The sequence below is a fragment of the Dermochelys coriacea genome, chromosome 14 (genome assembly GCF_009764565.3).
Source record: "Dermochelys coriacea isolate rDerCor1 chromosome 14, rDerCor1.pri.v4, whole genome shotgun sequence".
Taxonomy (NCBI): Eukaryota; Metazoa; Chordata; order Testudines; family Dermochelyidae; genus Dermochelys; species Dermochelys coriacea.
The window spans coordinates 8,585,638-8,607,753 of NC_050081.1; the positions used below are offsets into that span (position 1 = coordinate 8,585,638).

General features: G+C 38.2%; 1 protein-coding gene across 19 annotated transcripts in view; it reads left to right on the forward strand.

Annotated features, from left to right (window-relative positions):
• BPTF (bromodomain PHD finger transcription factor) overlaps nt 1-22,116 on the forward strand; it is a 92,809-nt gene that overhangs the window by 24,593 nt on the left and 46,100 nt on the right. For 17 of the 19 annotated variants that reach the window (XM_038371328.2, XM_043497611.1, XM_043497612.1 and 14 more), the window contains exons 3-7: nt 11,971-12,194; nt 14,899-15,108; nt 15,671-15,859; nt 20,162-20,332; nt 20,463-20,638. In XM_038371328.2, the coding sequence (XP_038227256.1) occupies nt 11,971-12,194; nt 14,899-15,108; nt 15,671-15,859; nt 20,162-20,332; nt 20,463-20,638 (970 nt within the window). The remainder of the gene's footprint in view (nt 1-11,970; nt 12,195-14,898; nt 15,109-15,670; nt 15,860-20,161; nt 20,333-20,462; nt 20,639-22,116) is intronic. The other 2 variants (XM_038371335.2, XM_043497615.1) reach the window with 1 other exon arrangement.

Consider the following 22,116-nt stretch of genomic DNA (forward strand, 5'->3'; position numbering starts at 1 on the left):
GAAATTTATGAAGAGAAATAAAATGCTTAACATAGTGAGCTTTATTATCTCTTCATACCATCTCCCAATAAGCATTTAACCCTGGAGAAAATGGTCCATAATAAGTTACAGTTAACAAAATTTTACAAAATTAATTACTTTGAAATATATCAAAATGTTAGTCAGAATCTCTGGGAGGAGGGGCCATCAATATGATTCTGTCACTTGCAAGACATCAGGCAAAACTATGCATTTGTAGTCCTTCAGAATGTACTGTCATCTCTTCCTGCTAGCATTAGTACATAATCATTCATTGATACTTAAAGTATTGACAGGTTTCAGAGTAGCAGCCGTGTTAGTCTGTATTCGCAAAAAGAAAAGGAGTACCCGTGGCATCTTAGAGACTAACAAATTTATTAGTGGCACAAGCTGTCAGCATTTGTTAGTCTCTAAGGTGCCACGGGTACTCCTTTTCTTTTAAAGTATTGACTAGTTCTTGAGGTTAAATCCACCAAGGGTATAACTTCAACATGTTAACAGAGAATATTACAGGGCGTGTCCTGTAATTGTGAGGCGAGGGTTTTTTCTTGTCATTCTAATTACTTTTAATATCCCCAGATCATAAAAGCCACAGTTGTAGCAGTTAATCTTCTGTAAGATTTTTGGGGCTAACTGCAGCCTATATGTATTGTTCAGGTTGATCAGCCTGATCTTGTCAACTTTATTCTGTATGTGAGACCTCAATCAGATGAGGGCTGCCCTCTGTTGGTTTCTGATGAATTACGTAGCCTGATTTGTCAGGCTATGAGACACGCTGCTCCTCAGCTCTTTGGAAGTGGGCATTTTCCATTAGCAATAGATTATTCCTCTGAATTCCCACTTGTGCATTTAAAGATTTGGGGAGCAGCTTTCATCCTAGGAAAAATATTAAATCCATTCACTACTTACAAAAAATCCCAAACTTCATCGGATGAAGTGAGCTATAGCTCACGAAAGCTTATGCTCAAATAAAATTTGTTAGTCTCTAAGATGCCACAAGTACTCCTTTCCTTTTTTAAGGAGAACTGACGCTTCCTTTTCAGCTGAGAGGATTAGTCAGTCAGACAGTCTTTGCAGGAGAATAAAGAAGAAAATGGGGTTTATGAAGGGTAATTGTTCCTAGGTTGTATTTACTCAGAGGAAAAAGGCTATCTAAAAATATCTATTTTTCCTATTTGAATTATTTTGATTTTTTTCCAAACATCTCTTTTTGCAATAAACTTGCACTGGAGATGCATATGTCTGACTTTTTCAGTGCACTTCCTTTTCCCTCGGCAAATGGAGGCTAGAAAATAAAGTGCTAAAAATGTGAACTTCCGCTTCAGTCATAAGAGAATAATCAAACATTTAAGAATAAAATAAGTACTTGTCTCAAAATGTAGAAGTGAACTAGTGGTGTAAACACTTAAATGTTCTTTACAGAGCTAAGACAGAGTTCATCTCTGCATTGTTTGTGTGCTGATTTGAAGTACTTAAGTGCTCCTGTGTCATCTTGTTACCACCTTATTGTTACAAGGCTGGAGTCAAATGGGAGCTACTCGGTGTGTTTTCAGTGAGCAGCATTCCTTTGTCATTTTTCTCCTTAAACCCATTATTGGGCCTAATCCAGAGTCCATGGAAGTCACTGATAATTCCTGTGGTTTTAGTGGACCACTAGTCTTCAGGGGGAACAGTTGGTTGGAGGCTGTAGTTGAAACATATGTGGAATAAGATTTACATGTGTGACCTTTTAGAACCACAGGAATTTAAAAATTATACCTAAATGCACCTGTAGAGTACCCAGAAAGTAGTGATCTGATTGGTGTGCGAACAGTTCTAAACTCTAAGTATTTGGAATCTTAAATAAATGTGAACACTTTAAAAGAAAATGAAATTGAGGCTCTTTATTATCTAAACTGCTTAATTGGAAGTCTTTTAATTCTTTAAAGGTACATTGTCAGGTGTATTAGGCGCAAAATATAAAGATTTTTTTGAAAAAGGGGGTAGCCCTAAATTTCAGTTAAAGATTTCCTTGAATTTAAACATTCCCTTTTTAATACTGCCAATACTGACAATCCCAGTTGTGTGTGTGAGAACTAGAGCATGAAACTGATTAGGTTAAAGATTTTTGTAATACATGCTAACATAAATTCAGATAATGTTAATTATCTCCTCTCCCTTCCCTAAGATCCCAAAATGGTGTTGGGAGAAACTCGGTTCAGATACTCAGGAGAAAAGGTTCTTTAGAACCTGAGAATGGTTACAGTATATCAGATTTAAATAATTTAGAAATCTTGTTATGCTAACATTACACTATTAAAACTGAAAATTAAAATTTTTGCCATTTTTGGCACTATCTAGGCTTCCAGATACTTATCAGTGATTTACTTCAGTGTTAATATGGAGTCTCTACTCTTGCAGGTACAATTTGAGATTATAGTTTGCCATGGAATGGAACGGAAAACTTAACCCCCCCATTAAACAATCTTAATAACAAGAGAAAATGTACCAGTATGATTTGTCACAAATTTTAATTTTTACAGTACTTGTTTTTCAGATATAATTGTTGATGGTTGTTAATTGCAGTGTCAAATTTTACAGCAACAGTTTTATTGTTTTTTAGTGCATTTTTTGGTACTGAATATGCATTATGCTGAGTAGTAACTACTAACCTGTAAACAAAAAGAACAACCAAGGAAGGAGAAAAATTACTCCTGAGGGCATTCTGCGCGCAAAATTTAAAATTCTGCACACTATTTTTAAATTCTGCAAATGTTGTTATAATACTACATAATCACACCAGTTTCAATTGTTTTGGTAATATATTTCAAAATGCATGCTTGTCTTCACTACAGGGGTAAGTTGACCTAAGTTACACTACTTCAGCTGCATGAATAACTTACCCCTGTGTCTTCACGGCGCAGAATCGACAGGAGATGCTCTCCAGTTGACTTTCCTTACTCTTCTCGGAGAGCTGGAGTACCAGGGTCAACCGGAGAGCATTCTGCAGTCGATCTAGTGGGTCTTCACTAGATTGCAGCAGCTTCAGTCTCCCCAGTAGCGGAGACCAGCCCTACCTGTCAGCAAGTAGGTCTATAATAATAGACATTAATTAAAAAATAATAAATTAATAAAAAATTAATTAATTAAATTAAATTAATAAATTAATAAAAAATAATTTTTCTGCAGGGAAGCAAAGAAATCTGTGGGGGACATGAATTCTGCGCAGAATTCCCCAGGAGTAAAAAATGCAACTAAAACAGTTAAATCAGTACACAAGATAAAATTTTGAAAAAAGCTTTGCCCTAAAATGAGGACTGAGAGGGCAAGAAGGGGATGGTAGTTTAATTATCTAACATCTGTTAGTAATGTCAAATTTAGATCCTTGTTCTGTAGTAATTTGATTCTTACAAAACGGGTCTCAGATTCTCAATTTTGCATTGATGTAACATTTTTCAAAGTTTACCTTGACAAACTTCCATCTCCACTCAATATATTTTCTTAAAACTTAAAGCCAAAGGTGGTAGGTAGTGGCTCCACCAGTTTAATCAGGCATAGTGGCCCCAACTCAAACTTGTACCTCCCCTTATTAAGTCATTCTGGTTACACTGAAGGTCTTAACATTTTCCATTGGAGATATTGCTTAACCAGAATCTCTGGAAATGAGGAGGAAGTGGGAGAAACATCAACTGTAATAGTTTGGATTAACAGAGAGCCATAAATCAAGCTCCCAGGCTATTTAGCAGCCTCTGATCCCTCTGTCAAAACTCAACATACTTACTAATATTAAACATTCAATTCCACGCTTTAAAGATAAGATAGGGAATGTCTACACAGCGATTAAACACGCGTAGCTAGCCCATGTCAACTGATTTGTGCTGTGGGACTGTAAAAATTGCAGCGTAGATGTTCAGGCTCAAGCTGGAGTTCAAGCTCTGGTACCCCACAAAGCAGAAGGGCCCCAGAGCGTTGGTTACAATCTGACCCAAACAGCTACACCACATTTTTACAGATCCGCAGCTTGAGCTCTGCAAGCCCAAGTCAGCTGACTCAGGCGAGCTGCAGGTGTTTTGTTACTGTGTAGACATACTAAAATGTAAAATTTGTCTTGAGATTTCCCCCCTTAAACCTGATATTGGCTGGTCTGGTAGCATGCTTGTGGTACTGCAGCCATATTTAAACCCAGACTCCATTTCAAGACCGACAAAAGTTAGTCTGGGATGTTTGTGGCCTTTTTTTAGGCAGAAGTTTGGCCTTTTTTTTTTTTCCCCCCTCCAACCCGCCAACGAATCCGGTGTGGGTGTGGGGGGGGGACTTTAGGGCAGTATATCAAGGACACCAGGAGGATTCCTTTTACTCAGTACTTCCTGTTTCAGTTGTCAGTAGTGCTGAGGTTTCCATAGATTGGAGGCCTCTGCTTCTGTTCAGCTTTGTGTATGTGTGGTCTCCCCCACTCCATAGCAGTATTAGGAAGGGCTGGAAGCCTGTTTACTCAAGCAGGACCAGGCTTTACAGGTATTTAGTTTTTCCTGTGATTTCACTATGTCAAGCTGAACATGTCCTCAAAACCAAAAGGCCGGGTTGGACAGAGGGGAAGAAAGTGTCCAAGGTATGGGAGTTTCTGCTCACCCGTGCTCTAGCAGACTCCTTTTGCCCCAAATGTAGCAGAAGCAGCAAGAGTCCTGGATCCCATTCTGTTTCTCTGGTTCTATCCTCCCTCCATTGTCTCTCCTGATTCATTCTCTAGGAGCAGTGCTGACTAATCCAGCCCAGAAATATCAGGTGTTTCTGTTGAAACAGCTTCTTTGAGTGGCAAGGATGTACCTCCCACACTGTCAACACAAACTCCAGATCTCATCTCTCTCATTCTGTAAGGCTCCCAGCAGGCCCAGATCATGGGCATCAGTAGACCTGAGTCCTTGTTTTCTTTGGATTTCTTCATGTCTGATGCCCTTTTCAATCTCTATTTGACATCATCCCAAGAAGGGAAAATCCTCTGGCAGGGTGGATTTGATATAAATCACTAGTCAGGAAGACTCGATTTAATAGTGGGTTTCTACATAAAAGTGCATTCTTGTTGGTTGTTATAACCTTAATACATATTCTTCACAACTCAGAGAGAGAGATGGAGGTTTCATTTTTAGAAGGTACACACTATACGTTTTTAAAGTGATTTATTTTGAAAACTTTTCAGATTAGTTTCATAGCTACGTCGGAAAATGAATTATTGTTTGGTTATTTCATTTACCAAAGGTAATTGAAGCAGATAGTTCACCTCCCAGTGACTTCATAAATATCTCCAATTCAACAGGTTAATCATCATTAATATTTTGGAGGATTTTCTTGCCCTGCTGTATTAGGAGAAGATTTAACATTTAAATTGTTTTATTTAACTAAATCAATGTTGTGTATTCTGGATTTTTTTCTTCAACAGCAAGCTTATAATATTTCAACAAAACAAGCATATGAATTTTTGAATTTAAACATTCAAGATTTTTAAAATTGCTTAACTAAAATAGTTAAATGACGTTTGTTTTTGTTTTTTTTTAAATAAAAAATAAATCGACTATGTCAGCCAGATCAACATGAGGAACATAAAATATTGGCTTCTGCAGCTAACTCAGTCATCTTCAACTTCATTTTCCTGTTTGTTCATAATCTGGAAAAGAAAAACAAGCTCTCCTGCTTTTTCAGGTCCCAAACGATTTCTCAATTTGGAATGAATTAGTCCAAAGACAGAAAATATTCTTTCTACACCAGCAGAAGAAGCTACTGCTATTAAAAGTGAGATTATCACTTCAACAGTCTCTGAATCCAAGTGCTTAAGTGACTTCCACCAGTTCATATATTTCTTGAATGGTTCATCATTAGCTCTGAAGTTTATTATAGTTGGCATAATGGAGGGATGATTGCTGGATGTCCATGTCATAGCCAGTTCCTCTTCTTCAGCAGTCAAGGTTTGACCCTGGTACCAAGTATTGCGAATATTGGCAAGAAAATGAGCTGGAGACAGTTCTTGTCACATTCGTTTTTTTAAATGCTGTAATTTAACTCTGTCCTTGCATATTTATCTTTAAGATCTCAGTTCCTTCCAAATTTCAACAGCATCGGCAATAAAACAGCTATTTATAGCTATTTCCCTTCATTTTGTTCAAGGCTACAGAAATAGACTTCAGGGTACTCTGCATGTGTTCAACATTTCTCTAAAGCCCAATGTGGAGAACTTTGGCTATTTTTTCACTATTTTGTTCACCAACTGTCATCAGATTAGGCCAGATCTTGATATAGTCCTCAAAACAGTTCAGTACTGAGTTCTGTCGCACGTCTTGTGGGAGAGTTAGCTTGGTTCCTCCCACTTTTTCAGAGCAGCTGCTGCAAAGTGGTTGTTATGGAAGTATTTTGCAATTTCAACATTATTAGCCATTATTTCTGGAACACTGAAGTCTGTGGCTAGGAAGTGCATAAATGAGCACTGCAACCATATGATGTTAGCTTGGGACTCTCTTCTAAATTTCTTCTAATCTTGGATACATTTGCAGCATTGTCTGTGACCAAGCTGCATACTAGACATTTGAATTTTTTTTTCAGTTTATTGCTTTTACTGCTACTTCTTGTAAGTATTTCACTGTGTGTGCGTTTCCTGATGTATCAGTTGTTTCTGTAAGGAAGACATTCCCTTCTTCAATGACAGGTTTCAGAGTAGCAGCTGTGTTAGTCTATATCCACAAAAAGAAAAGGAGTACTTGTGGCACCTTAGAGACTAACAAATTTATTTGAGCATAAGCTTTCGTGAGCTACAGCTCACTTCATCGGATGCATCCAATGAAGTGAGCTGTAGCTCATGAAAGCTTATGCTCAAATTGGTTAGTCTCTACGGTGCCACGAGTACTCCTTTTTTTTATTCCCTTCTTCGATTGTCACACAAGCACATGCAACAGGATCATTGTGGACATTGCTCCACCTGTCAAGACTCAGGTTGTTAATTTCACTGTCTATACCAGTGTTTCTCAAACTTGGACGCCGCTTGTTCAGGGAAAGCCCCTGGCGGGCCCAGCCGGTTAGTTTACCTGCTGTGTCCGCAGGTTCGGCCGATCGCGGCTTCCACTGGCCGCGGTTCGCTGTGCCTGACCAATGGGGGCTGTGGGAAGTGGCGGCTAGTACGTCCCTTGGCCCGCACCACTTCCCGCAGCCCCTGAACAAGCGGCGTCCCAAGTTTGGGAAACACTGCTCTAGACCTTTTGCACACTGCTCAGTTTTTCTTTCATACACTTTATCCAGCAATTTGCCTGCAACACCTGCTCTGTTGGGTGGACTGTATCCTAGTCTTAGTGACTGAACCATGTTAATGAAGTGTGGGGTCTCAGTCATAGGGAAAGGAGAGTTTGTTGCATAAACAAACCAGGACGTTTTTTCATCAATTACCTCTTTTTGTAATCTGCTGGTTCTTATCACAAATTTATCAATGGCTGTTTCTGGATGATGGAGGTTTTTTTTTTTCTTTTTGCAAAAGGTCATATACTGTAGCTGTGTGACATACATGATGTGACTGAAACACTATCATTGTTAGATAACTCTGAAACTATAGAAAATGATGGTGATCTTCAAGGTGGATAGTCTTCAGAATCCTGTATGTTGAGGATGGATTCTCCCATACAAAATAAGTCAATGCAGTTATTTAATTATTATTACTATACTGCTCATTTAGTATTACTCATTGCATTCACTGACACTCGGTACTACTTTAACGGTGAAATTGTAACAGGAAGATCTGCCTATTTCAGTTATTTATTTTTATCACAACTGTATCTAAAATGATAGTACCATAGAGTAACAAATATATTTTTTGCTCAGACATGAGAATTCAAGAATATTCCATAAGGAAGACAGGCAGCCCTTAAGAAGTATGAAATAAAAAAGTTTACCAGCCTGAAGATTCTGCCTGTTCAGATGTGTTCCTTTCATCATCTTCAACAAAGCTTCTTCCTGAGAAGGAACACTTCTCATGCTGTTGTTTCATTCGGTCAACCGGGCTTTGATTTGCTTTTTTGCACTGTTTGTTTTGCATGCATGCTTGTCTTACCCACAGGTAGAGGAACTTCATTAAAATATTCCCAAACTGGGTCTTTTTTATGGCCTGCTGTCATTATAGGTTTCCCTTCTAGTGAGAGAATGGTATGGTAGATCTCAAATCCATGAAGGGTACACTCAAAGACCTCAAGACTTCTGGAATATGCTGCTCAATCAGTTTCACTTTTGTTTCTACTGCCTATCCCTCCCTTCTCACATTTATCTCCAGACTTCTTCTCCTTGTCCAGATCTACTCTTCCCCCAACAATCTTCTATTCATTGAACTTTCTGAAACTTTGCACTTTTAGAGAGAGGTAAGGGATTGACTCTGTGAACACAAATTTGCAGAGGGACAATGGGGTTGAGGTCTGTTATTTCTCACCTCTCTATATATTTATTTATTTTTAAAACATTTTTGCTGTTAACAAGCATGTTATCTCTGAAGACACAAATCCACGGTTTGAGAACTGCAAACTAAGCATCTCTGATGGTAGCTTCTAGACTGAGCACTGAATCCCATTGGGGAGATAGAAAGATTAACCTAAATCTATACAGAAGCTCCTGGAACCCCCTAAGATTGGGTCCCTAATCCATGAACTATTGGAACTCATTTACAAACTTTTCTTAAACATTATGTGAATATATTGTCTCATACAATAGAATTAGAATTTAAATCCCTATTCCGTGATGAGATATTTTTGAGCTGTGTTATATCTTAATTAAAACTATCTTAAAATGCTTTTTGAAGAAAAAAACTATTTAATCAGAAAAATGGATTTAAATAAAACTGATTTTTTTATTTAAAAAAAAATCATTGATTTTTATCCACCCTGTCCTCTGAGAAGAGCAGTTCCTAAACTAGAAAGGAACAGCCATTAGTTGAGTGTTCTTAAAGCTCTGACTGCTGGAAGCTGGGGACTGGACAATGGAATGCATCACTCAATAAATTGCTGTTTTGTTCACTCCCTCTGAAGGATCTAGCACTGGCCACTGTCAGAAGACAGGATACTGAGCTATATGGACTATTGGTCTGCCCCAGTGTGGCTGTCCTTATGTTCTTTGTAGCTTTCTTGCAAGGGAAATACCATGCCCAGTGAAACCCTGTGGAAAAAATTAGATGGCACTCTCAAAAAATACTTTTGTTTTTTAGTAGTCTGTTTCCTGTACATGATCAGAGCAGTCATTAAACTATTAGAGCTTTGACTACATCCAAAAATTTTACCTCGTAGTCTCTCCTGTAAAATATCATCCCTTTGTGATGTAGCATCCATCTAGGTGGCTCAGGATTCTGTTGGTATCTCAGACCGTGACATGGCAATTTATAGATGGTAGGGTAAGCTCTCTGTCTCTATGCCTGGAATTGAGAGAGAAATCTACTAGATGCGAATCTACATTGCTGTATGATGGGGTGACCTAAGGGAGCCCTGTAACACCGGAGTAAGAAGAAATGAGAACAGAGGGAGGGGGAGGAGGAGGTGGGTGTCTTAGCCTGGGTAACTGTATGGTCAGAACAAAAGATATGACTTTAGCTGTGGCATTTTGGATTCATTGGTAGGAAGCTAGGTGGGGAAAAAAGGTCAGAGGAAGAAACCTGCTTGATGGCCACAGCCAAAGTCTAGGTAAGTCACGTAGCTTCTTTCTGCCTCCATTTCCAATCTGTAAAGTACAGTACTTCCCTACCTGACAGGGATGTTGAGGATAAATACACTATAGACTGAGAGACACTCAGATACTTTGATAATGGGAGTCTTCTAAGTAGCTAAGATAGATAGGTGAGGTGGGCTTCTGTGTTGGTTAGCCAGTAATCTTGTGTGATTTATAAATTGGGTTCAAAATGAAAAACAAACATGCCTGCTGCTGAGTAATTAAGTAAGTTCATAAAAGTATAATGCTTATCAACAATTACATGTGCTCAACAATATTACTAAGCAGCAAAATGACTGTCTAGCTCCTACAACAGATCTGCCAACCCTTCCCACTCCCATCATTGCAGTGGTGTGTCTGCCAGGGATATAAAACAAGAGTAACAAATAAATACAACACTGTAAGCATGTATTCTTTTTTCTTTTCCTCTTGCTCTTTTACCACTTTTTTTCTTATCTGTTCTTTTTGTTTACAGTCAGTTCTTCCTTTTTCTGAATAAGCTATATTGTCACGTGCGTGCTGTTCTCTCTCCCTTCTCTTCTTGCGTTTCTGCCGCCTCCTGCTTTTTCTTTCCATGTCCCAGTAGTTCGACAGTCTCTTCACTCGTAGGATTTGAAGCACTTATCAGACTAGCATAAATTTTTCTTGGTTTAGATGAAATATGGCTTAACCATTAACTCTGTTAAGTTTGAAAAACATATAGGTGGCTAAGTGTTGGAGTACACCACAGAGATAAATAAGAACAAAGAGTTGACAATATAAAAACTATTTTTGAATTATCCGTTTGATCTGTAATCTGTGTGAACAACCAGAAAATTTTCTTAAATAACCATGTTTGTTGGAAACCTTTTAAAACCACTAAACAACTAAATATGCTAAACTATGAAGATCAGATGGAGATTAGAAAGACTAGAGCAGTAGTCCCCAAACTATGGGGTGTGCCCTTCTATGAGGGTGGGGCATACGGCAGGGCAGGGGCCAGCCTCCACAGGGGGCAGGAAGGGAGCACCACACAGTCCTGCTCTGCTTTGGCACTAGCTCCTGGCCTAGCTCCCAGTGGCGGTTTTTGGGGAAGGGAGGAGGCACAGACAGCGGTAATGGGGACCCCAGGTAAAAAGCTTAGGGACCATGGACTAGAGGAATAAATTAAGTTAACTAAAGTCTTAGTTGCCTACCAAAAGCAAAGAAAGATTCCTCTGAGTACTTTTTAGTGGAAAGGGTAGTATTTATTTGCAATATGCCAGACTCTGTCAGCCAGTCAAAAACATACTTTGAAGTAACGTCTAGAAAGGTGTTGATTTAATGTAAAGTCATATTGCCATTACTTCCAAGCTCCTGATATTTTGGCAATTTTGCGGATGATTGTCTTCATAACACCACTTCTGTGAATTTGAATTTTTATGCACTGTCTGTGTGTAACTGACTGTTGGTTTAGCTTGCTTTATAATCTTAATTTAAAGTATTCTAATATGTAAATAAACTTAATCAAATCACTAAGGATACTTGTGTTCCTGAATACATAAGGCCAAATCATATATTTTCATTGGGGGGAAAAAAATACTGGAGAGGGCCAGTAGTGAGGGGAAACTCGGCAAGTTCCCCTGATGGGGTTGCTTCAGACTGGTTTGTTTGGAAGAATTAGGTATAGAGGAGGAGCAGAGCATTGTGCTCCCCAAACTTCCAGATTACAGGGATCTGAATAGAGATCCTCTGCAGCAAGTGCAAGGGCCTATGCCTTCTTCACCACTCTGATGCGTGCGCACACAGGTAAATACTATCTGAATAATAATATAAAACATTTCATGGTGATTATGGGATTCCCCATCCTTAAATTTTCCAACTGAAATTTTAAATACATCAAAGCCATAATATTGCATTGGTTTTAGGAGTGCTTGTTGAGGCATTTAGTAATATTGTAATAATTGGAAAATAACTGTAGTAAATCCTATTGGAAGATGGACAAACCAAATTTGAGGAAATGATTTAAAAGCTTTTCTTTTAACCTCCCTGGGAAGTGATTGTGAATATTGGCTTTTTTGAGGGAACAGGGAGGAAGTGGTGTGAAAAGAACATTTGGAGGTGGAAAGAGAGGGAGCTTCTTTAGAAGCTTGGGAGGCCAAAGGTGAATCTCAGGTGTTAATCTTATTCGGCCCTTATTGCTTAATATTTTCTTGGAAAAAAGGAGCAGGTAAATTCATCTTATCTAATTTTCCTCGCTTATCTAAAATGTATAAAACAATTGTTCTCAAACTGTTATTGCAGAGAGGAAGATTCAGACAATGAGAAGGATAAGAAACTCTGGTACTATAGCACAAAGGTCCAGCTGGCACAGTTAATTGAATGCCTAGACAAAGATTACTGGGAAGCTGATCTTTGCAAAACTCTTGAAGAAATGTGCCAAGAAATTCATCGGCATATGGATATCACGGAAGACCTTACTAACAAAGCACGGGGCAACAACAAATCTTTCCTTGCTGCAGCAAATGGTAGGAATATCTGTCTATCATGGGAATGAATGTAAAACACTTTCATATTATGATTTTACTTCAGAGTCTTCAAACATTGCAGTAATGTCTGCCCCCAAGTTTCACATACACAATGCTTTTTTGAAATGTATTGTTAATAACTTTCTAACATCAACCTGGCTGGCAGTAGCAATGTTAAGAATTTCTGAAGTGGCTTCCATACTTCCTGTTTTCAACAGTTTTAGTCCTGCTGGACTGCTTGATATATCCTCTAGACATATTTTTCTAGCACTGCCAAACATACTTATGTCCTGAATTTCCATTGACTTAATGTTATGTTCCATGTAAGAGAGAGTGTATAGTGGGGAAAGGGAGAGAGATAGTGTTCATTAGTAAAATGGTTAAAGTATCCTGTTAACTGAATTTATGTGGTGATATGACCATTCCAGAGAAAAGTCCAAATCTATACCTTTTTTGGATTTCATAGGGATTATTAGTGGCAGGGGTTCAAAATGGAGTTGTCCTTCCTGTTTTCTCTGTCTGGAGGTAATATTCTTTGAAGGGGTAGAATACAATTTTGAATTACCTGAGAAATATGACTTTTTAATTTTAGGTCTGTTAAGTTTTGTTTAGAGACCTAGACGTCTGCATCTGCAGGTCCGCATATTTAATACTCTAGTAGCTTTCTAATTATTAGGAAATTTCTCCTGTACTTCCTATCTAGTACTTTGTAAACATTGACACTACAATTATGAATGAGATCTGGTCAACTTTGTTTTAATTTAACATTTTTACTAACATTTCATTTCTCCATAGAACTTCTTGTTAAAAATTGAAGTCTGAGCCATGTGTTTTAATAGAATATTGTAGACTGCTGTCAAAGTACAATCCCTTCCAAATAAGTGCCAAAGATATAAATTCCATAATGTTAAATTTTAGAATTTCTAATTATCCAGCAATATGGTGTAAAGTAAATGTTAAATGCTGCTACTAACTGGAGGAAGTACATAATGCTCCTCAAACACAACTGTGTAATGTTACTGTTACTAGTAAATGAAAGAATTAAGTGTTTTCTATGAGTTATGTGTATTGTGGTAATAATTCTTGGTTCAGATGTGAAAGATTTAAAGGAACTCCATGGATGTATGTGGTTTGGCATTTGGTATAATCTGTTTTCTCTAGATAGCTTTGACAAAGTACAAAATCTAGGGAAATTCTAGGCAGAGAAAACAAGTAAGATGAAGTATCAACTACATAGAAGCTGTATCTAAATCCTTGTTTATATGCGTGCCCTACACAAGCTAATGATTTGTATCATCTGTGTAGTTTCCTCAAGGAACGAAGGCTTTAACTTACACGCTCAATATTTATTGCAATCCTTTTTTCTTACGAAATAAAATATGTATTTATGCGTTTATGTAGCTTTGGCTATATTAAATTAGCAGTTTAAGCAATTCAGCTTTTTATGTTTGATGAAAGGATATTTATTAGTTATGAGATATAATTACTGAAAGTATGAAGTCTTTGGAAGTTTAGAAAGCCTTCATTCAACATTGTGAGCAAAGCAGCTATTCTTGCATCCTTCAGAGAAGGAGTACAAAATAACAAAAACTAGGAGGTAGGATGGTGCAGTATTATTGAGTTTCAATGATTAATGCTCAAATCCATTATACTTTACTGGAAGCCAAAGTGGGTAAGGATAAGAATGGCATGACATGGAGAAGGAATTGACTTGGTGAGAATTCAGTCACATGCAATCTGAATTGAATTGAGAGCACCCTCAATTAATTCTCAATAAGAAGTTACAGTAATCAAGTCAAAATCACTATTTCAGGGTTTTACTGGTCAAACCAGATCTTGTAATGGCAGTATAAGTGATGTTTTAAAAAAAATCCCAAAGAGATCTGTCTGGAGACAAAATCTGATTCCATAATTAATTCTTTCTACTTAATACTCAAAAGTTAAAACAGTGAATTTGAATTGCCATGGGTGGAGTGCTGCTCAGCAGATATTTGGAGCCAACCATCAATACATATACTCAACTCTCAGTAAGTTACATGGCTTGGATTTTTATAGAAGTAGTTGAACAGAAATTACACTGACTTCAGTGCTTAGCATCACAGTCTCATATAGCTGGTCTTTGGTGTATAGATGTGTAATCCCAAGGGAAGGAGACAAAAGGAAGCAACCATGTAGACCTCTTTTTTTTTTTTAAAGGCAGAAACAGATTTGATCCTGACCTCCTGATTTCCCCCAGTGTAAAGAGGGGCAGGAATGAACAGGCATATGACACTGGCTATGCAAACATTTTCAACAAAAACTCTGGAGCAAAACCCTCATCTTTTAGAGAAAGTGTGATAGCATCTTTAAACTTTATGTAGAACCCCATAAACAGTAAGCTGAATCTCAGTTTATCTACCGTGGAACAATAAAGGACTGTGTAAAGGGGTTTGGTACTTTGTACATAACATAATGTTGAGAAATCAAGAACTCGAGCATTCAAATTTCCATATCTCTGAAAATGGAAAAAGGAGTAAGAACTTGGATGTTAATTTTTGTTCTTAGCTCCTGGCTTTTGTTTTGTGATTGTGAAAGGTAATGCTCTTAAAACCTGAAGGCCATCTTGATTTAAATGACTTTTGATTTAAGACTTCTACTTAATGGCTCTATAAAGGATATTTTGATGCTTGTTGCCTGAATTTTACTGTTTTTTTTCCTACTGTAGATGAAATATTGGACGCTCTTAGAGTCAAAAAAGGAGAAATAGTGGAGGATAAAAGTCAAGCAGCTGAGGAAACAGATAAGGATAAAAATGATGTTGAAAATAATGACCAAACAGATACTGAAAAAAGCAAGGAAGAACCTGCAGACCAGCTACAGGAAAAAAATGAAGAAACATCATCTGAACAAGATTTAGAAAAAGGAAAAACAGAAGGTAAAGAAACTGACCTTGCATTAGCAATATTTTTGTTGTTTTTAAATAATCTTTTACTATCACATTTACTTCTGGAAATATTAATGTAATTTTTTACACCGGCAAGATTTTTTTAAAATTGCTTTTAAAATGGTGATAAAAAGAGATAATGCTAGTTTGCTTCTTTATGGATATATACCATTTTCTCTTTGGTAGTGTTGGATAGCTCATTTTCCCTACTGCTGTTTTACAATTTGACTCCATTTTTGTTTTGAGATGTCTGGCTTTTCTGGCATGGAGCTCACTGATGGCAGTCAATATGTGTACATCCACCAGTGTCAAAGGATTGATTTCTAATGCTATTTTTTAAGTAGAATTGAGTAGTTTTGGCCTGTTTCTGTTCTCTGATTCTCTGAAGACACTATCCTTACTGCAGAAATACACTCAATATATTTTGGTGCTACAAAGTGGACATAATACAAGGAACTGCACGAAGTCTGCTTTTTAGCATGGATAAGGCCAGATGACATCGTAAGGAAATGTTAAGAATATCCTTAAAGATTTGTTGTGCATTTTACTGTAGAGCCAACAGACGTTGGGGATAAAAGTAACTCTGTGGCATCAAGCACAGACGGCAGCACCACAAATCCTTCTGCAGGAGAAACTAGTTCCTCTGAAGGGAAGAACGCAATGGGGTGTCAGTCAGAAACCTTTGATAGCAACAATGTGGCAGAGAAGAAAGTGGCATCAGAGCTCCCTCAGGATCTCTCAGGTACAGAGGGCGCTGTATCAATGCCTCTGTAATTTGGGGAACCTTTAAGATTTTCTTACTATAAATTCTGGTTTGTCAACTAAAACCATTTACAGTGTATGTTCATTCACGCTATTTGCTTGCAGTGCCATCCTTTACTGCTGCATTGTCATCTAACATTTAGAATTTTTTAATGTGGTCCTCCCTGCTGTTAGCATATGCTTCCATGCCTTCCAAAGATTACTGTGGCTAAGCTTTTCTCATATTCTGTTTACTATATATTTTTCTTCATTGCAAACCATAGTGGTGGTGAACATCCTACAAAGGTTTATTTCAAGCTCTTATTTGCTAATGTCTGTTAAATCATTTAACCTGTAATGTACTGTAAAAATTATTAACAAGAAAAAATTAGTATTTGCAGTTATTCATATAGGTTCTTGCATTGGGTTGCCTGGAGAAAAGTCTTGCATCATCCCAAAAATCTGTAGGCTGAAGCTTAATAATGTATGTACAAAGTTTGTTTTTCTTTTAAGCTGTTTTTTATTTCATGCAGTAGTAGTTTGCTACTCCATAAAATACAATTCTTTTCTTGAGACTCAGGAATGAGTATGACTTGCTTAGGTCTGGAGCATTAATTAGTACATTAATACCATACAAATACTTTTTAGAAAAGAGAGAGAACATTGTACTTTTGACCAAATTCCTATATTAGCAACAGATAAGTTAATTTGAATAACTCATAGCATTAATTAAGATCATGAAAGTTGTATTTTCACTTGAATCAATATTACAACTAAGGTACATGCATCCAATGAAGTGAGCTGTAGCTCACGAAAGCTTATGCTCAAATAAATTTGTTAGTCTCTAAGGTGCCACAAGTACTCCTTTTCTTTTAACTAAGGTACTGCAGTTGAAAAAAGCACGCTTGGTACGTTAGATTTGAAAGTTGGTTCTTGATAACTCATTGAAAAATATGGTGCTGTGTTCCAAGAACAAGTAAAATGCCTCCATACAGACATAGTTTGTAATGTTTCTGGGTGGTTATTTAACTTTTAAAACATTGCTGTATTTCATTCTTTTGTAGGAAATGACCCTCATTATTCTCCACCAGCAGTTAGTTTTATTTCTCTCCATTAGTAGATAGCTTCGTAATTGGATTAGCATTTTTATATAGATCTTCAACAGGGAAAATGTGCTTGTGCTTGGGGGAAAAAAACATATATTTTTGTTTAGGATTTGTAGATCAAGCATAACTTTTTTTTTCTATTACTGTTCACAAATCACCTGTTAAGTACATATTTCCTTTTAGAGTTAATGAGGAAATAATCCTTTTCTTACAGGATATTACTGAAGGTGTATGGGGAAAGTACATATGCTTGATTCAAAATTTGAGTTTATATTTTTTGTTTAAAAATTCATTTATGAAGATGCTTATTGGGCTGGACTCTGGGCTGCTGTTCCTTGTTACGTTTTTGCAAGTAGCTCTAGCTGGTTGCATCCAGCCAAGCTTTTCTACCTGCAACCTACCCTAAATTCTTTGCTACCTTGCAGTAATAAGTGTGCTGCTACTGCAAAATCATAGGGACCTTTATTCAAGAGCGTGGGGAGAGCTATGACATACAACAGGCAGGCATCCATTCCCACATAGGTGGAGCAGAAGCTGAGATGTAGATATGGAAGAGAGAATCTACCTACTTTCTTCCCAGCTATATGCCCTCTGGATCTCAGTTCATCATGTGAATGTAGGTTGGGAGGGGGTGGTCTACCTTCCCCTTCTCCTACAAACTCCAGGTCTTAGATGGTTCTATCCTCCCTGACCAGCAATAGGGCAGGTGGACCAAATAATACTGGTCATGTTCTGGATTTGTCTCTCACCCAAAACAAGGTGCAGTGAGGTTAGGGGTGCTCTGAGAACCCTTGGATTCTCAGCAGATTTATTCCTCTGCTTTTTTGATGGTGAGTATTTCCCAGAGAGGGAGACGTGGCCCACCACCAGTCTCAAAAGGATGGCAGGACCTTTCTATTCTCCATTCTGTTCTCTATTCTATATAGGGCCGTATACCACTTCACCACCAAAGTATCTGAGCACCTGATCTTCCACACCCTTGGGGAGGTGATATCCAAAGTCTGGATTTTGTCCAGGGAGGACTCCAGGAACAGAGGGCCCTCAGGAAGAGATTGTTGAAGTTCAGGAAAAAGCCCTCCTTCTGTTTCTCTTGTACAAGGTTATCAAGGAGATAGGGAACCCTGAAATAAGCCCGATGCTCACCAGGCCCTAAGCCTAATTGCACCTTTTCTTTTCTGTGCCTGCTTAAGAGAGAGTATGAGACCCAGGGGTCCCTCCTCCATGTTGGCATCCTAGTTACTAATTCGGAGAGTCCAAGTTCTAGATGGAGGAGGTGTGTTTTTTCTGTAAGATTCTGACCTCAGGAGAAATCCGTGACCTGATCACAGACCATTTTGGCAGGTTTAGCCATAGCCTTGTGTTCTAAAATATCAGCTGTTTGGTTTGAATCTAGACTCTTTGACAGATCAGAAGTACATGGAGATCTGGACCAACCTGCTTGGTTTCAGACTTACTGCCAGAGGTCTCCCTAGTCATAAAAACCTTGGTCTCCTTTCTACTTATGAGTAACCTCATGGTGGGAAGAGCTGCTGGTTAAGGACAAGATGTCAAGAGCAACAAACACGGAAACTCATTATTGCTGCTTTAAAAGTGGGAGGCCTTGAATCAAGGTCTTCAGAGCTTCCAGGTTCAGGACAACCTGGGGAGCCAAAGTAGTCTTCTTTTGTCCTTCTTTCACTATGGTTGCTCAGATCCTCTTAAGTCTTAAGCTACCAGATGAGGTTCCAGAAGTCGAGGACTTTAAGGGTTGGGCCCAAACTGGCAGAGTCCATCAAACCAACTAAAATGTTTTTATGTCAGGGAAGCAAGACTCTTCCCCATCCCTTTGGAGAGGCAGTCCATTTCTTCTTCCAGTAGTGAGGGGATGGAACACGAAGTACCTGCTAGGTGGCTAATTAATTCACTAGAATACTTCATGGACGTCCACCCTTTTCTGAGTTCCTAAAGATTTTGTCCATCTTCTGTATCTTGTAGAACAAAAAGCCAATGCAGTAGGCAGGCACGTCATTTTTAGAATATCAGAACCATCACAGGCGTGTTCTGCAGGGATCTACTCTGATTTTGCTAATTATAACATGACATGGATAAAGATTTAACTCACACCATCCTGGATATTCAGAAAGCCATTGGAGTAACAGGAAAACATAATCAAATCAGGTTACATTAAAGATGTTATAGATGTTAATTCTGAATTCCCATCTTTTGTAACTGTCAAAACTGTTCAATTTTCTTGTTGTAGAAAATGTTCTTTACAGATGTTCTAGATACTAGATGGAGGGTCTTCATTTTTCATGTGGGCACTTAGACACTACAGTTATTTGTGCCATATATGTGAACTAGTCTGTGTAGAGACTTGTTTTCAGTATATGTGGATAGGGTTTTTTGGTTTTGGGGGTTTTTTTTGTTTGTTTGTTTTTAGAATTTCTTATTTAAAAATGGCAGTTCATCCAGTCAGAGTAGATGTTCCTATGTGTATTCATTGTCTTGGTGAAGTTGTTGCTTAGCTCTAAGAAATGAGGGAGGAACTGCATTTTAAATACAATTATCAGCAGTGTGATCCATTTACATCTAATTCCGAGATGGTAAATAAAATACAGATTAAAAAAATACTTTATGGACCACTGTCAGTTTAAAAAAAAATCTTTATCTGTTACTAATAACACTTTTAATAATATAAACTGTATGGCAGGTTAGGCAGAAAATCTGGTTTGAAATCTAGGAGAGGTTAAATACAAAACAAAAGAAATAGTGATTGATTTTTTTCATTTGTAGGTTTCAACTACTAAAAAGTATGTAATTGTCTATAAATAGACATATGAGGTATTGGCAATATTTATGAAGATATTTATTTATGTAGAATTTATCTATTTAATGCTTTGGGTTAAAACAATCACTTATTGTTATTACTTTCTTGCTTATTTGACCATAGACATTTTGAACAGTTGTGATTGATTTGAAAGCTGATTGGGGAGAGGGAGATCTTTGTTTCCAGTAGGTGCATATGCCTGTGTATGCTTCATACATTGTTAAAGATTTTAGGTATACTTTTTGAGGTAATTTAAAACCACCAGTTCTTCCATGTTACAAATGAGTTATTGATGTTTCAATAGCTCATCTGACTCAGAGTTTTTAACTTTAAGAAAAAAAAGTAAGCTTAATTGACACAGTACTAAATATCTAAAGTCCTTCTTTTGTAGAAGAAACTGGTCAGATGACTCCCAGCATCAGTCCTAGTGCATCTGCTGCACCTCTCCAGTCTGCCGAAAACAGCAACAGCAGTGAGCTAAATTCTATGCAGAATGACTCCATTAAGACATCTGATGATGCTGAAAATGCAGAAGGAGGATCCCAGACCTCAGAGGAAATAGGTAAAAATAAGTGTCTAAGCTTCTTTCTAAACTTGATTCTTAAATTTCATAACTCCCATATATAAACACATTTGCAAATTATTATCTTCGTTCTTCTTTCATGTTTGTTTAAATTACGTTTTTGTGGCAGGGGAGAAATCCAATGGTGAAAGAAGTGATTCTCCATGCACAGGGAAGGGCACATCAGGCTCGACACGAATGCTTACCCGATTACGAAATCCAGATAGCAAGCTGAGCCAGATGAAAAGCCAGCAGGTTGCTGCTGCAGCACATGAAGCAAATAAATTATTTAAAGAAGGCAGAGAGGTTTGTACTCAATTTGAGAATTTCCAAAATATAAAATTATATCTGTAACATAAGAAGAAAACACTTTGCTGCTACAGTCTTAAGAAAATGGGGTCAGTGACATACTAGGAAGTACATGAGAAATTCACAAGTTGGTGGAATTGCCATATCAGAGGTAATGCTTAGTTCTCTTTGTCCTTTATGCCACCCCCTTTCCCTCTGTGTAGCTGCTCTCTGATTTGGTCTCTGTAGAGTGGTGTGACAATAACAAAGTGCAGTAGAGTTGCTTTCCTTTAGTGTGAAGCAGGTTCTGTTGGTTTCCTTTTCCAGGAGAGTAATGTAGTGGGTATGGTGTACACATACAAACTAGTTAAATATATTTTTACCCCTATTTTCGGTGATCAGATATGTAGAAATTCTCTCGCTAGTTGTAATATCTTGGTACTTGTCATATTTGACTGTCATGTGCCTTTGTGTATTCCACTTAGGGGTGTGCATGCGCTCCATGCCTCTGAGTTTGAGGATTCTTGCTCGCAATATGTGTTGGTCCATGCCTATTCCCTTCTCCTCATGCTCTGAACTGAGGGCATAAGGGGCAGCAAAGACAGACAATTTCTGCAGTTCCTTTCTACTTCCTCTGGTCTGAGATGGAACCTCTTCTGTGTCTGCAGGGTTTGCTAGTTGCTTCTGCATCAAACTGTAAATATTTCTAAATAACTTTTAGATAGATTTTATACTTTAGGTATAGTTTTGAGTAGTCAGGGCCTTGGGAAGTCTTCCCCTACCTTGAGTCCCCACCCATATGGGGTGACCAGTATGCCCAACAACCATGCATTTAAGAACTGCGTTTCCTGCTGCTATGCCTTCCCAGTCAGCGGTGACCATCTCAAATGTTTCTACTGCTTCAGGGAAGCTCACATCCCCTCCAAGTGCACTTTTAGTCAATCTCCTCCAAGCTGAATGCATCAAACCTGTGAATATAGGCTCTGGAGATTCCTAATAAATCATGCTATGAGGTGCCAGTTCACCCTCGCCCAGTAGACCCCTATGTACATCAGGCAGAGGCATCAAGAAGTGCCTGTCAGAGCACAATGACCTCTGCGGCTGTGGGACTTACAGGAGTAGAGTTGAGGACTCCTCCAGATGGGCATGAGAAGAGTAGGAAACATTCTGATAAGAAGCAAGAGAAATCTGCCTCCAGGTATGCATCCGAACAAAGGACCACTTCTCCGACATCGCCCAACTCAGGTATGGCTCTGTGCCCTACTGGGAGTGTCAGGAGCTCACAAGGAGCACATCATTGTCTCACTGCTCCAAAAAGTAAGCCACCCCAAAATTGGCATTAACCACAGGAGCAGGATCATACTCATCACCGGTCAGAGAGATGCCGAAATGGATGCCTTCTACATTGATGGTACTGTCGTACTATGAGAGGGAGATGTCGGTACCAAAGGCCATGACAAGACCGAGACTGCTGGTGCCACTGAAGGAAGAGAGTC